General features: G+C 41.4%; 3 protein-coding genes across 4 annotated transcripts; all 3 read right to left on the reverse strand.

The window, feature by feature from the left end:
* Nucleotides 1–940: 940 nt before the first annotated feature.
* Nucleotides 941–1,879, reverse strand: LOC119547762. The gene is made up of 4 exons (XM_037854771.1): nucleotides 1,755–1,879; nucleotides 1,592–1,698; nucleotides 1,511–1,527; nucleotides 941–1,455 (listed from the first exon to the last, which is right to left on the reverse strand). Exons 1-4 carry the CDS (start codon nucleotides 1,830–1,832, stop codon nucleotides 1,016–1,018), a joined length of 642 nt encoding a protein of 213 aa, XP_037710699.1. The 5' UTR covers nucleotides 1,833–1,879; the 3' UTR covers nucleotides 941–1,015.
* Nucleotides 1,880–5,103: 3,224 nt separating this feature from the next.
* On the reverse strand, nucleotides 5,104–11,714 carry LOC119546274 (proline-rich protein 36-like). The gene is given in 14 exon segments (XM_037852446.1): nucleotides 5,104–5,425; nucleotides 5,428–5,610; nucleotides 5,666–5,682; nucleotides 5,747–5,850; nucleotides 5,914–6,007; nucleotides 6,450–8,133; nucleotides 8,196–8,224; nucleotides 8,282–8,367; nucleotides 8,422–8,459; nucleotides 9,168–10,610; nucleotides 10,672–11,313; nucleotides 11,369–11,385; nucleotides 11,450–11,556; nucleotides 11,617–11,714. Coding segments are annotated over 14 exon segments (4,713 nt in total). The 5' UTR covers nucleotides 11,695–11,714; the 3' UTR covers nucleotides 5,104–5,234.
* Nucleotides 11,715–12,618: 904 nt separating this feature from the next.
* On the reverse strand, nucleotides 12,619–13,370 carry LOC119547937. Of its 2 annotated transcripts, none has more exons than XM_037854985.1 (4): nucleotides 13,251–13,370; nucleotides 13,094–13,194; nucleotides 13,024–13,040; nucleotides 12,619–12,962 (listed from the first exon to the last, which is right to left on the reverse strand). In XM_037854985.1, the coding sequence occupies exons 1-4, from the start codon at nucleotides 13,326–13,328 to the stop codon at nucleotides 12,763–12,765; spliced, it is 396 nt and encodes a 131-aa protein (XP_037710913.1). In that variant the 5' UTR covers nucleotides 13,329–13,370; the 3' UTR covers nucleotides 12,619–12,762. The 2 variants fall into 2 exon arrangements, with proteins under 2 accessions (XP_037710913.1, XP_037710912.1); XM_037854984.1 differs by having other exon boundaries at nucleotides 13,015–13,040.
* Between the last annotated feature and the right edge of the window lie 1,169 nt (nucleotides 13,371–14,539).

Below are 14,539 nucleotides of genomic sequence, written 5' to 3' on the forward strand. Positions count from 1 at the left end.
GGCCCCTGCAGTGCCAACTGGCAACATCTTCTTCCTCAATGACATTAATTCATTTCGTATGCAAAGCAATCAGTGAACTCTTCTCCTCCAGAACCCGCTCGTCGGCTTGGCAATTAGAAAAGAGTTGGAAAATTGTATGCGGCTCGGCTCCAGCTTGGACTTGGACTTGGATTTAGATTTCGACTTGGTCTCGAAGTCTGGCGGAGTCTGTTGGAGTCTGGCTGGGGTCTGACTTTTCCGGCTGGCACTGCGCACTGATTTGCATTGCACGATTCTCAACTTAATTTAACATAAAGTAAACAAGCGCAGTTAACAAGCCAAATACAAGCCATGAGCGTGCGGGTGCCGGCTATCCAGCTCTCCAGCCATCCAGCTCTGAGGTCCAGACTCAGACCCTCCATCTGCATCTCCCAGTCCCAGTCGCAATCCCTCAGCCTGCCAAGGGCCCAAGACCATCCATGTATGCCCTCCCATTCTCCTCTTCTGGGGCTGCTGTCGTGTGACGTGTTGTGAAAATTCTAAAATATTTCGCCCCTGCCGGCCCAGCTTTCTCACAAGTCAACGCCAAACGCGAGACACTTTAAAAGTGCACAGTGGTCTTGGGGTATACAAAAAAGAAATCATAATAAAATAATAAAAACCAAAAATAGTCTTTTCCTAAAAAGATTTATTTTATTTTAGATACAATTAACATAAATATTTATAATATTTATATCAATATTTAATGACGCATTGTGCTTGGTTAAGTAAGAATCCTTTTCTTTTTTAATATTTCTTTCTAGTTTTAAGAAAGTATTTCAAAGTGCTTGCATATTTTCGATTGAAGATGACTTTACGTTATTCCGTGATATAAGGAGATTTTAATGTACTGAAAAAATAAATATATATCTTAAATTAAAAAAAAATTAAAATAATTAATTACGTTATAACGGTTGAGCCATTTTATTAAAGGCAACAATTTCAAGTAAAGGTCTTGAAAATGAATTTAAGCTTTTATTTAATTGTAAATTCTATTTTAATGCTTTCCATGGGGACATAAAGAATGTACTTCAATTTCAACGAGTTCGTATCCTGGTGGCAATACGAACTCTGGAATTACTAGGTGATGTTCCTGTTGTCGCTCACAAGGATTCTTTGTGGTCCTAGCCGGTCTAGGACGTTCAGTTGAGGGAGGACGAGGTGGTGCAGGTGGAGGGGCTGGACGGGGACGATAAGGACGGGGACGGGGACGAGGACGGGAAGGACGACGTTCCGGCTCCGCAGGTCGTTCAGGTAAGTAGGCAAAATGAGCATGTGGGTTATACGAGCGGATCGTTTGGAAATGATGATAAATTTCATTTGGACAATCGTTTTTCAGCAGTTGCTCCAAAAGCTTGAACTGCTCTTTTGTGCTTAGTAGTATAGAAGACCCATAACCCTGATTGTTCAAGCTTTGACTTACAGTTTTGGCCGAGTCTGTAAAAAAAGCGTGTTACTTGTATATATAAAACAAAATATTTACCAAGGTCACCTTCTACTTGAATCGAACTTTAAAATTAAAATAGTTAAGCCATTACTAATATAGACGATCAAAGAAATTTAAAAAACAAACCCATTGGTACATGACTGCTGATGAATGAAGAGGGACTTATGCTTTGCTTCTAGTTTTAATAACAGATTGTCAATTTGATTAAAGAACTTCCTAAATAACTTATTATCCTTAAAAAGATAAAACAAGATTTAAGAAAAATATATATTTATTAAAAATAAATTACCTCGGACTCATTGTTATTAAGACAGCGCCCTCGTGGCACTAAATAAAATAATATTACAATGTGGTACCATTTGCACATTTCGTGCAGTTTCTGGAAATTCGGTTAGCTAACTGAGCCAAAAAATTCTGGCAAATATGTTTTTCTTGAAAACGTATTTTCTCTGGTTTAACAGTGAAACAAAATTGATTTTCCGTATCTAACAAATAATTAATTTGCCGACTGAAAGATAATTTTGGTTTGGATCCGGAAAGATTTTCCGATACATATCTTATCCTATTAGCTATTTATCTTTTTTTTCGAAATTCAGTACAGTAGTTTGCAGCCGTAAATAAATACACTATTTGATGTGAGAACAGCGTTGATATTTTGAAATACTTTTATAAAAATAATAAAAAACAAGTCGTTTTTTATTTATTTTATTTTATGATTATACAAATTTGCTCATATTGCTATCGCATACTTCCACTTTTTATTAAATCCGTTTTAACAGCCAGCTTCAAAAATTGACTTAAATAACTTAAAGAACTGTTGAGCAATAGTAAATAACCAGAATTCTGAAAATTAGAGCCTTGACTTCGAAGAGTCTGTATGAAACACCGACATTTACCTAAAATAAGGCTGTGTACTAATTAACTCCTTCACCTTGTAATTGAAGAAATCTTTTAAACAATACAGAGAAGTGAAAAAGATCAGCTTTTGCAGTATCTTTTCAACAACACTTTCGTTATAAATCGAAAAAAAATGTTGGTTACTTTCTAATCTGAAAAGTATTTCGTTGTGTTTTAAACACCGTAAATAAAAGTGTACGATGTAAAAATATAAAGTGGATAAAAAACGTAACGCTTAAATCTGTCTACCGCCGTTAGGTGGCGCATTTCAATCTCGCTTTGCTGCTTGCATATCTCCATTTCCCTTTGGTCCCTTTAGCTGAGTAACGGGTATCTGATAGTCGAGGTACTCGACTATAGCGTTCTTCCTTGCTTTTAATTAAAAATGGTGTTCTACGTTGTAATAGATTTTTTTAAATATACAAATTTTTTCGCATTGCTGGTATTGACGAAAACTTACAGACTCAACGTTGGTTTTTATTTATTATTTAAGAATTTCGAGGAAATACTTGAACTATGTTAAGATTCTTCAACCCAGAGAGATCTATACCTAATGGTATGGAATTTTTTGTGCTAGGTGGGCGCAGTCCAAATCCAGGAGGAATCTGGGGTTCTGGTGGTGCGGTTTTCTCTGGAGGTGGATTTGGGGGGATAATTGATCCACAGGTTGGTCGCCGATCTGGAGGTGCAGGTTGTCCTGGAGGTGGATTTGGGGGGAAAACTGATCCACAGGGTGCAGGTAGTCTTGGAGGTGGATTTGGGAGTATAATATATCCAGGGGGTGAGGGCCATACTGATTTTGAAGGTGGGGAAGGAAAAGTTCCAGGTGGATGCCAAACTGGAGGTTGTCCTGGAGGTGGATTTGAGGGGATAACTTGTCCCCAGGGTGGATTTAAGGGGATAACTGATCCAAAGGGTGGATGCCGAACTGGAGGTGCAGGTTGTCCTGGAGGTGGATTTGAGGGGATAACTGGTCCCCAGGGTGGGTGCCAACCTGGTGGCGCAGGTTTTCCTGGAGGTGCAGGTTGTCCTGGAGGTGGATTTGAGGGGATAACTGATCCAAAGGGTGGATGCCGAAGTGGAGGTGCAGGTTGTCCTGGAGGTGGATTTGAGGGGATAACTGGTCCCCAGGGTGGATGCCAACCTGGGGGCGCAGGTTTTCCTGGAGGTGCAGGTTGTCCTGGAGGTGGATTTGAGGGGATAACTGATCCAAAGGGTGGATGCCGAAGTGGAGGTGCAGGTTGTCCTGGAGGTGGATTTGAGGGGATAACTGGTCCCCAGGGTGGATGCCAACCTGGGGGCGCAGGTTTTCCTGGAGGTGCAGGAATTCCTGGAGGTGGATTTGAGGGGATAACTGATCCAAAGGGTGGATGCCAACCTGGAGGTGCAGGTTGTCCCGGAGGTGCAGGAATTCCTGGAGGTGGATTTGAGGGGATAACTGGTTCAAAGGGTGCAGGTAGTCTTGGAGGTGGATTTGGGAGTATAACATATCCGGGGGGTGAAGGCCATACTGGTTTTGAAGGTGGGGAAGGAAAAGTTCCAGGTGGATGCCAAACTAGAGGTGCAGGTGGTCCTGAAGGTGGATTTGAGGGGATAACTGATCCACAGATTGGACGCCGATCTGGAGGTGCAGGTTGTCCTGGAGGGGGGATAAGTGATCCACAGGGTGGACGCCAACTTGGGGGCGCAGGTTTTCCGTGGGTTGGATATGGGGGTATGGGTGAAGGCCATACTGGTTTTGAAGGTGGGGAAGGAAAAGTTCCAGGTGGATTTGAGGGGATATCTGATCCACAGGTTGGACGCCGATCTGGAGGTGCAGGTTGTCCTGGAGGGGGGATAACTGATCCACAGGGTGGACGCCAACTTGGGGGCGCAGGTTGTCCGTGGGTTGGATATGGGGGTATGGGTGAAGGCCATACTGGTTTTGAAGGTGGGGAAGGAAAAGTTCCAGGTGGATTTGAGGGGATATCTGATCCACAGGTTGGACGCCGATCTGGAGGTGCAGGTTGTCCTGGAGGGGGGATAACTGATCCACAGGGTGGACGCCAACTTGGGGGCGCAGGTTGTCCGTGGGATGGATATGGGGGTATGGGTGAAGGCCATACTGGTTTTGAAGGTGGGGAAGGAAAAGGTCCAGGTGGATTTGAGGGGATATCTGATCCACAGGTTGGACGCCGATCTGGAGGTGCAGGTTGTCCTGGAGGGGGGATAACTGATCCACAGGGTGGACGCCAACCTGGGGGCGCTGGTTGTCCGTGGGTTGGATATGGGGGTATGGGTGAAGGCCATACTGGTTTTGAAGGTGGGGAAGGAAAAGTTCCCGGTGGATGCCAAAGTAGAGGTGCAGGTGGTCCTGGAGGTGATCCTGGTGGTCCAGGCCATCCTTGAATTGGGAGTGAGGGAAACAGATTTCCAGGTGGCTTTAGAGGTTTCATTTCTTTGTCAGGCCATCCTAGACCCCAAACTAACGGTGCGAGATGGTCTGTAGTAGGAGTGAGGATTGGAAACTGAGGATTCCCAGCAATACTCTCTCGCATGGTTGGATATGTTCCATTGGTTGGTAAAGGAACTATGATGTTTGTTTGGTTACCAATAGTGCAATTCATCATCAAAGTAATTTTCCCATTTCTAGTCGTATAATATTGATTTAAGGGAATGCAAGCTGGAAAAAAAATTTTAGATTTGAAGTTTGGTTTTGGGATTTGGTATTAGATTTGGATTACGTTTAGGGTTTAGGCCACTGTTGGTAGTCTGTATCATCCGATAATAGTCTTCTAGGAGTTTTATATAATATCCCATTTTTATCTCCTCCTCTGCGAAGGTTGGATATATACTATTGGTTGGTAAACGATCTGTAACCCGTCTGGGACGTTTAGTTGAATGATGATGGGTTGGTGGAGGTGGAGGCGGTGGCGGTGGCGGAGGCGGTGGAGGTGGAGGCGGGGGAGGTGGAGGTGGAGGTGGAGGTGGAGGTGGAGGTGGAGGTGGAGGTGGAGGTGGTGGTGGTGGTGGACGAGGACGAGGACGAGGAGGAGGAGGAGGAGGAGGAGGAGGAGGATGGTAAGGTAAATAGGCAAAATGAGCATGTGGGCTATACGAGCGGATCATTTGGAAATGATGATACATTTCATTCGGACAGTCGGTTTCCAGCATTTGCTTCAAAAGCATGAACTGCTTTTTTGTGCTCTGCAGTAGGGAAGATCCATCACCCTGATTATTCAAGCCTTGACTCACAGTTTTGGCCGAGTCTGTAAAAAAAGCGAGTTACTTGTATATATAAAACAATATATTTACCAAGGTCACCTTCTACTTGAATCGAACTTTAAATTAAAAATAGCTAATCAATTAGTAAACGCAGCGATCAAAGAAATTAATAAAACAAACCCATTGGTACATAACTGCTGATGAATGATGAGGGATTTTTGGTGTGCTTCTAATTCCAGTACCAGAAAGTCGATTTGTTTGAAGAACTTCGTAAATAATTTCTTCTCCTTAGAAAGACATGTTTGAAAAACCTGGTTGTATAGATAAAAATTTTAATTTAAATTTACCAAGGAATCATTGTTTTTAAGACCGTGTCCACGTGGCACTAAATAAAATAATATTACGATGTAGTGCCATTTGCACATTTCGTGCAGTTTCTGTAAATTCGCTTAGCTAACTGAGCCAAAAAATACTAGCTTAATATGTTTTGCTTAAAAATTCACTTTCTCTGGTTTAATGCTGAAACAAAATTGATTTTCCATATATAACCTTTATATACGTTTTTTCTGAAATCTAAGTATATTATAATACCTAAATGGCAATAATGATGCAATTTCGAAATTGGTAAATAACTAGGCTTTTTACTACTGACAATGATTTTTAATGATATTTAAATTTGTAAGGCTTGACAAAAATTTTTTTCAAACATAAATAAGTAAATATCTTCTTGATGTAAGAATAGAATTTATATTTAGAAATACTTGTATGTAAATAATAAAAAGAAATATAAAATTTTGCCAAAATCTTTTCTTTTATTGTTACAAATGGTTTTTTCTTAGTATTATTGGATCTATGGGCTTTACTTAATTTTTCGATTTTTTACTTGGATCCCTTAGTTTGGTCCTTATTAATTTGAACAATATTTATATTAAGATTCTGCACGCCAGTGGGATTCCACCCTTTTTGTCCTTTTGGAGGACTCCCAACTGGTTGATGTGGTGGTACCTCTGGAGGGGGAATTGGCGGTCCTGGTGTATATACAACTGGTGCTGGTGGACCTTGTGTTGGTCCTTGAGGTGGATTCCAGTCTTTTGGTGGTGGTGGTGGTACCTCTGGAGGGGGAATTGGCGGTCCTGGTGGATATACAATTGGTGCTGGTGGACCTTGTGTTGGTCCTTGAGGTGGATTCCAGTCTTTTGGTGGTGGTGGTGGTACCTCTGGAGGGGGAATTGGCGGTCCTGGAGGATATACAATTGGTGCTGGTGGACCTTGTGTTGGTCCTTCAGGTGGATTCCAGCACGTTGGTGTTGGTGAAGGTAATTCTGGAGGGGGAACTGGCGGTACTGGTGGATATAAAATTGGTGCTGGTGGACCTTGTGTTGGTCCTTGAGGTGGATTCCAGCATGTTGGTGTTGGTGCAGGTAATTCTGGAGGGGGAACTGGCGGTACCGGTGGATATCCATCTGGTGCTGTTGGGCCATATGTTGGTCCTTGAGGTGGACTCCAGCATATGGGTGATGGTGGTGGTACTCCTGGAGGGGGAATTGGCGGTCCTGGTGGATATAAAATTGGTGCTGGTGGACCTTGTGTTGGTCCTTGAGGTGGATTCCAGCATGTTGGTGTTGGTGCAGGTAATTCTGGAGGGGGAACTGGCGGTACTGGTGGATATCCATCTGGTGCTGTTGGGCCATATGTTGGTCCTTGAGGTGGACTCCAGCATATGGGTGATGGTGGTGGTACTCCTGGAGGGGGAATTGGCGGTCCTGGTGGATTTCCATCTGGTGATGGTGGGCCATATGTTGGTCCTTGAGGTGGACTCCAGCATGTTGGTGATGGTGGTGGTACTCCTGGAGGGGGAATTGGCGGTCCTGGTGGATATAAAATTGGTGCTGGTGGACCTTGTGTTGGTCCTTGAGGTGGATTCCAGCATGTTGGTGTTGGTGCAGGTAATTCTGGAGGGGGAACTGGCGGTACTGGTGGATATCCATCTGGTGCTGTTGGGCCATATGTTGGTCCTTGAGGTGGACTCCAGCATATGGGTGATGGTGGTGGTACTCCTGGAGGGGGAATTGGCGGTCCTGGTGGATATCCATCTGGTGATGGTGGGCCATATGTTGGTCCTTGAGGTGGATTCCAGCATGTTGGTGTTGGTGGTGGTACTCCTGGAGGGGGAATTGGCGGTCCTGGTGGATATCCATCTGGTGCTGGTGGGCCATATGTTGGTCCTTGAGGTGGAATCCATTCTGTTTGTGCAGGTACTTCTGGAGGGGGAACATGCGGTCCTGGTGGATATCCATCTAATGGTTGTCCTTCGGGTGCACCCCAATACACCGGGTATGGATCAGGGTACCATATATATTGTACACAAGGTGGATAGGCAGGAGCAGGTGGGGTACATTCTACAGGTATATAAGCAAAATGTCCAGTTGGATAATATGGCGATCGCATACTTTTGACATTTATATTTATTCCGGCTTTACAGCTAGCTTCAAAAATTTGCTTTAATAACTTGAAGTACTTTTGTGCATTCTGTAGTAGTAAAGAGCCATTAGTCTGAAAATTAGAGCCTTGACTCCGAAGAGTCTGTATGAAATACCGACATTACCCAAAATTAAGGCTGTGTGCTTACCAACTCCCCCACCTTGTAATTGAAGAAAGCTACAAAATAATAAATAAATGAAAAAGATCAGCGATTGCAGGCACTTTTCAACAAACCTTTCGTTACATGACTGCTGATAAATCCGAAAGGATTTTTGGTTAGTTTCTAATCGCAAAAGTATGTCCTCCATTTCTTTAAGCACCTATAAAAGGCTATAATTAGCAAAATTTGTATAATTGATGTGAGCCGGACATACCGAGGAAACTTCATTTTTATTGCCGTGGTTACGTGGAACTAGAAGAAAAAAAACTATCATCAACCGATTCCATATGAACATTTCTCGTAATCTATGAAACGCCAAACGGTAAAATGATCCGAAAAATGTTATTATACTTGGCTTTTATTTAAACCAACATTTTCTTTAAAGGTTAATCCATTATTAACGTCTAACAATGGCGTTTAGACACAGTTCACATTTATAATCGCTGCAAGTGAGAATTAATTTCAAGTACTTAGAAAGCGTACGTAACGATAATAAACTATATGGATACGCAATTATTATTTCATTAAATATACAAAATGGTGGATATCATTACTCCATAAAATGTATTGTATGTACATTGTACAATATTCAAATGCTCCTAGCTTCCTCTATGATTTTCATGTGAATAAAATGGTCTTGAACCAATACTACTTATGTGGGGTAATACTATTATGGTTCTCTTGTATTAAAATGTGGTAAACAATTTAATTTTGACAAAGATTCTTACAGGTTTTTGTCCCAGCATTAACACAAAAATAGTTTTTGTTATTTAATGCGAGAAATTGTTACAATTTAAAATTTGGAACTCCATAAATAATCAATACAATTGTCAAACTAATACTATTGAAAATGTATTTTATTTAAAGACTCTACCTCGATTTTTTTTTACTATTTAAGATTACCGGGATATACTTGTACTTGATCGAAGTTAAGATTCTTTAACCTAGGGAGATCTATACCTGATGGTATGCAATTTGTAATTCCAAGTGGGCGCAATCCTGATCCAGATGGAGGCAATTGTGCACTGGGGGGTGGAGAAAGAGGAGTTCCAGGTGGATCAGAAACAGCTGGTGCGGATAGTCCTGGAAGTGGATTTGGGGGTATCACTGGTCCTGGTCGTACTGGCAATCCTGGAATTGAAGGTGGGGAAGGAAGAATTCCAGGTGGATGCCAAACTAGAGGTTGTGGTTGCCCTGGAAGTGGATTGGTAGGTATCACTGATCCTGGTGGTGCAGGCCATGCTGAAATTGGGGGTGAGAGAAGAAGAGTTCCAGGTGGAAGCCAAACTAGAGGTTCAGGTTGTCCTGGAAGTGGATTGGTAGGTATCACTGATCCTGGTGGTGCAGGCCATTCAGAAATTGGGGGTGAGGGTTGAAGAATTCCAGGTGGATGCCAAACTAGAGGTTCAGGTTGTCCTGGAAGTGGATTGGTAGGTATAACTGATCCTGGTGGTGCAGGCCATTCTGAAATTGGGGGTGAGGTAAGAAGAGTTCCAGGTGGTTGCCAAACTGGAGGTTCAGGTTGTCCTGGAAGTGGGTTTGGGGGTATCACTGATCCTGGTGGTGCAGGCAATCCAGAATTTGGGGGTGATGAAGGAAGAGTTCCAGGTGAATGCCAAACTGGAGGTTCAGGTTGTCCTGGAAGTGGTTTTGGGGGTATCACTGATCCTGGTGGTGCAGGCAATCCAGAATTTGGGGGTGATGAAGGAAGAGTTCCAGGTGAATGCCAAACTGGAGGTTCAGGTTGTTCTGGAACTGGGTTTGGGGGTATCACTGATCCTGGTGGTGCAGGCAATCCAGGTGGAAGCCAAACTAGAGGTTCACGTTGTCCTTGATGTGGATTTGGGGGTATCACTGATCCAGGGGGTGGAGGCCATCCTGAATTTGAAGATGGGGATGGAATAGTTCTAGGTGGATGCCAAACTGGAGGTGGAAGTGATCCTGGTGGTGCAGGCCATCCATGAATTGAGGGTAAGAGATAAAAACTTCCAGGTGAAATTTGATGTTTTTCTTCTGTGTCAGGCCATTGTGAATTTGGGGGAAACAGATTTCCAGGTGGACCCCAAACTGGCTGTGCGGGCTGTCCTGTAAGTTGATATGGGGGAAATAATGGCAATGTTGTGACTTGGTTTGGCGCAATCAAAAGTGGTCCACCAATGGGTTTCCATGGTGGATACCATGGATTTTGGGGATGACACGGATATCCTTTATTTGGAGATGGATAGACACACGGATTGAGGATTGGCATCTGCTCATGTCCAGCAGTGCTCACTGGGGTGGTTGGATATGTTCCATTGGTTGGTAAAGGAACTATGATGTTTGTTTGGTTACCAATTGTGCAATTCAGCATCAAAGTAATTTTCCCATTTCCAGTCGTATAATATTGATTTAAAGGAATGCAAGCTGTTAAGAAAATTTTAGATTTGTAGTTTGGTTTTGGGATTTGGTACTAGAGTTGGATTACGTGTGGGGTATGCGACACGGTTGGTAGTCTGTATCTTCCTATAATATTCTTCAAGTCGATTTTGATTATATTGTATTATTAGCTCCTCCTTGGTTGGTAAACCATCTGTAACCCGTCTGGGACGTTTACCTGAAGGAGGAGGAGGTGGTGGAGGTGGTGGCGGTGGTGGATTCAGAGGTGGTGGCGGTGGCGGAGGTGGAGGCGGCGGAGGTGGAGGCGGCGGAGGTGGAGGTGGTGGTGGTGGACGTGGACGGGGACGAGAAGGAGGAGGAGGTGGAGGAGGAGGAGGAGGTGGAGGAGGAGGAAAAGATGGATAGGGATAGGGAGGGTAATAAGGACAACATGGATATATATAAGGTATATAGGAAGGTCGAGAAGGTATATAGGATGTGTAACGTCTTCTTCTTCTTCCAAATCTTCCGGCGAAAACGCCAATACCGACAAAGCGGCCAGAACCGACATGGCGGCCAAGACCGACAAAGCGGCCATAAGAGCGGATCATTTGGAAATGATGATACATTTCATTCGGACAGTCGGTTTCCAGCATTTGCTTCAAAAGCATGAACTGCTTTTTTGTGCCCTGCAGTAGAGAAGATCCATCACCCTGATTATTTAAGCCTTGACTCACAGTTTTGGCCGAGTCTGTAAAAAAAGCGAGTTACTTGTATATATAAAACAATATATTTACCAACGTCACCTTCTACTTGAATCGAACTTTAAATTTAAAATAGTTAATCAATTAGTAATCGAAGCTATCAAAGAAATTAATAAAACAAACCCATTGGTACATGATTGCTGATGAATGAAGAGGGATTTTTGGTGTGCTTCTAATTCTAGTACCAGAGAGTCGATTTGTTTGAAGAACATCGTAAATAACTGCATCTCCTTAGAAAAATATGTATAAGAAACCTTGTTGTATAGATTGAAATCTAAATATAAATTTACCAAGGAATCATTGTTTTTGAGACCGTATCCACGGGGCACTAAATAAAATAATATTACGATATAGTTCCATTTGCACATTTCGTGCAGATTCTGTAAGTTCGCTTAGCTAACTGAGTCAAAAAACACTAGCTTAATATGTTTTGCTTAAAAATTCACTTTCTCTGGTTTAATGCTGAAACAAAATTGATTTTCCATATCCAACTTTTAAGTAATATTTTTTCTGAAAACTAAATACATTATAATATCTAATTGGCAATAATGAAGCCATTTCGAAATTGATAAATAACTAGGCTTTTTACTACTGACTATGTTTTTTATGATTTTTAAATTTGTAAAGCTTGACAAAATTATTTACCGTGCTTTATATATTTTTATTTTGAAATACTTGCATGTAAATATAAATAACAAATAAAAATATTCCTAAAATCTTTTATTTTTTATTTATTTTTTTTTTTTTAACGGGAACACTCAATGCCTAGACAAAGGGTCCCAATAAGACAAAATTTCAAGGAGAATAAAAATTTATTGTTACAAATAGGATACTTATTTCTATTGATCAGATTTTCAAAGCACAATGAAATTCGATTCAATAGATTCCACTTTTAAATTGTGGCCCACTTTCTCATTTTGTCATAAATCTGTAAATACTATTGTCAATGATCAAATGTCAAAAAATGAGTTCTACCAGCGCAAGACAAACAATAAAGTTTTCCGACTTGTTCCAATCGGATATCTTGCATTTTCTTGGGTCACGGGCTGCTGCACAACATAAATTTGGTGGTTTGATTTGTGTTAAATATAAACTGTTTTAATTAATTATGGGGAATCTCATGGAGGTCCCAAGATTAAATTGTTAGGTTTTAACAAGGATTATTTATAAAACATTATATTAATTATCAATAAAAATTACAAATGCCGATTTGCAGTAAACCGCGATTGCTTGGAAACTGTTATGGGAGTAATTTGTAGCTGAAAGGTTGGCAAAAATGATAATTACAATTGTTTTTTTTACACCATTTAATTTAAAGTTATACATAAACATTTATTTTTTTTTAAGTCCTAGGTATATAAATGGAACAATGTCATGATACAATTATGAAATCGTTTTGAGACCATAAGGAAAATCTCGATAGGTTTCACAAAGAATCACTCATATTTAACACCCCCTGCAATGTGACTTCTGGCGTTTGTTTTGGGATTTTCTTTTAGCGATGATGAACTGGGTTTGGTGGAGCATTGAGTGCTAAAAAGTTCTTTCATTGCCTTAATTTTTTCTTGTGCTTCCTTCAGTAATATATAGCCATTTTCCTGCAAGTTCGAGCCTTTACTTACATTATCGCCAGAGGCTGCAAACATTTATATAAAAAGGTTATTTTTAATAAGACGATATATATTTACCAACCAGACCTTTTGATTGAAGCAAGCTTTAAATATACTAATTAATTTGATAGTCGAATAAAAAATATTGTTATCAAACCTTTTGTTACAATTATTTTCATGATTGGGAATAAATCTTTGATTTTGTTCTAGGTCCAAGAAAACCTTATCGATTTCTTCAAAAACTTTCGATGCCAAAAACTTTAGGGAGATTTCCAATAATTTACGGTCTTTCAGTGAATTTAGTTTAAACTTACAATGGAAACTTTATTTCCTATAGCTTGCCCAGGTGGTACTAAAAAAAGGAATATAATAATATGGTTCCACTTCCCCATTCTGTGAGCCGTTTTCTACTGCAAGAACTGAAATGATTCGAGAAATACATTTTATTTGGATCTTGGTAAGCATTGGCATTTAACCGATCTGTTAGTAGAACGAATGGATTACAGGGTATAATCTCAAGTTCAGAAGATTGAGTTTAGACAGTGTTGATTATGAGGAGTGTACCTTAAAAGTAAACAGTAATGCACTCAAAAAAATATGATTATTTATTTGCTGTAATATAAATACTTTGATATTAAAACGATGATAATTTAAAATATTTTTCCGATTCATATTGGATTTAACTTTGTCTTTGTAATGCATTTCTAATTTTAACCATTTGTCTACCCGTTACTCGTAAAGTATGAATTTTGAGATCTTGGAAGCAATAAAAGCTAGAATGTTGGTATTAGGCATGCAGATTCTTGATATACGTTTTGTTTTAAATCGAATTTCTATTAACCTTTTATTTACCTAATTTATTTATTTGAACCTGAATGGTATAGTAATTTCTGAACCACTGTGCAACAATTTTGCAAAGCTGGAGCACCTTGAAGAGTTTATTAAAAGCCACGACAACAGCGACTATTCCCTGCACAAAATCCTTTGTAAGGTAATTGCTCATTTGAGTTATAAACACGCACACATGCGCTGTTGGGCCGCCAGAAGGCCAGAACACCAGAACCCCCTGGATTCCCCAGATCTCCCCCAGATCCGCAGATGGCAATCGAGGCTGCCCAGAAAGGGCTGGGCCGTGGATGGTGAATAGTGGATTGTGGCCAACGTCCCCGCTTTGCATGTCTAACAATTGTTCTTCTAATTGCGTTTATGGCCAGGCGAGAGAACTGGCCAAGGCCCCCGGTGCCTTGTAAACGCAATCGGACAAGATAATCTCGGCATCGCAGCGTGCGCAATGATTTGCCGGGGCCCCAAAAAGGGCTTACCCCCATGGTCATGGTCGCTCCCCATCCTCTCCAGCTTCCTCCAGTCTCCCCCAGCAAACTCCCACCACCTCCCGCCTATGTATGTATGCAACATGGCATGTGGCTCGCATTTGGTTGCAACAAATTGCCGCAACGCATCTGCCAGACACTGAATTGAGTTGAGTCCCTCAAATTGGCACTGGCATTGGGGGAGAAATGCGTTACATATCGCATTTATGGGCTGCTTATTAAGTGGTGCAACAAATTGACAGCTCCAAAGAGCCTCCAGAGCTCCAGAGTTT

Source organism: Drosophila subpulchrella, chromosome 2L, assembly GCF_014743375.2.
Source record: "Drosophila subpulchrella strain 33 F10 #4 breed RU33 chromosome 2L, RU_Dsub_v1.1 Primary Assembly, whole genome shotgun sequence".
NCBI classification, from domain to species: domain Eukaryota; kingdom Metazoa; phylum Arthropoda; class Insecta; order Diptera; family Drosophilidae; genus Drosophila; species Drosophila subpulchrella.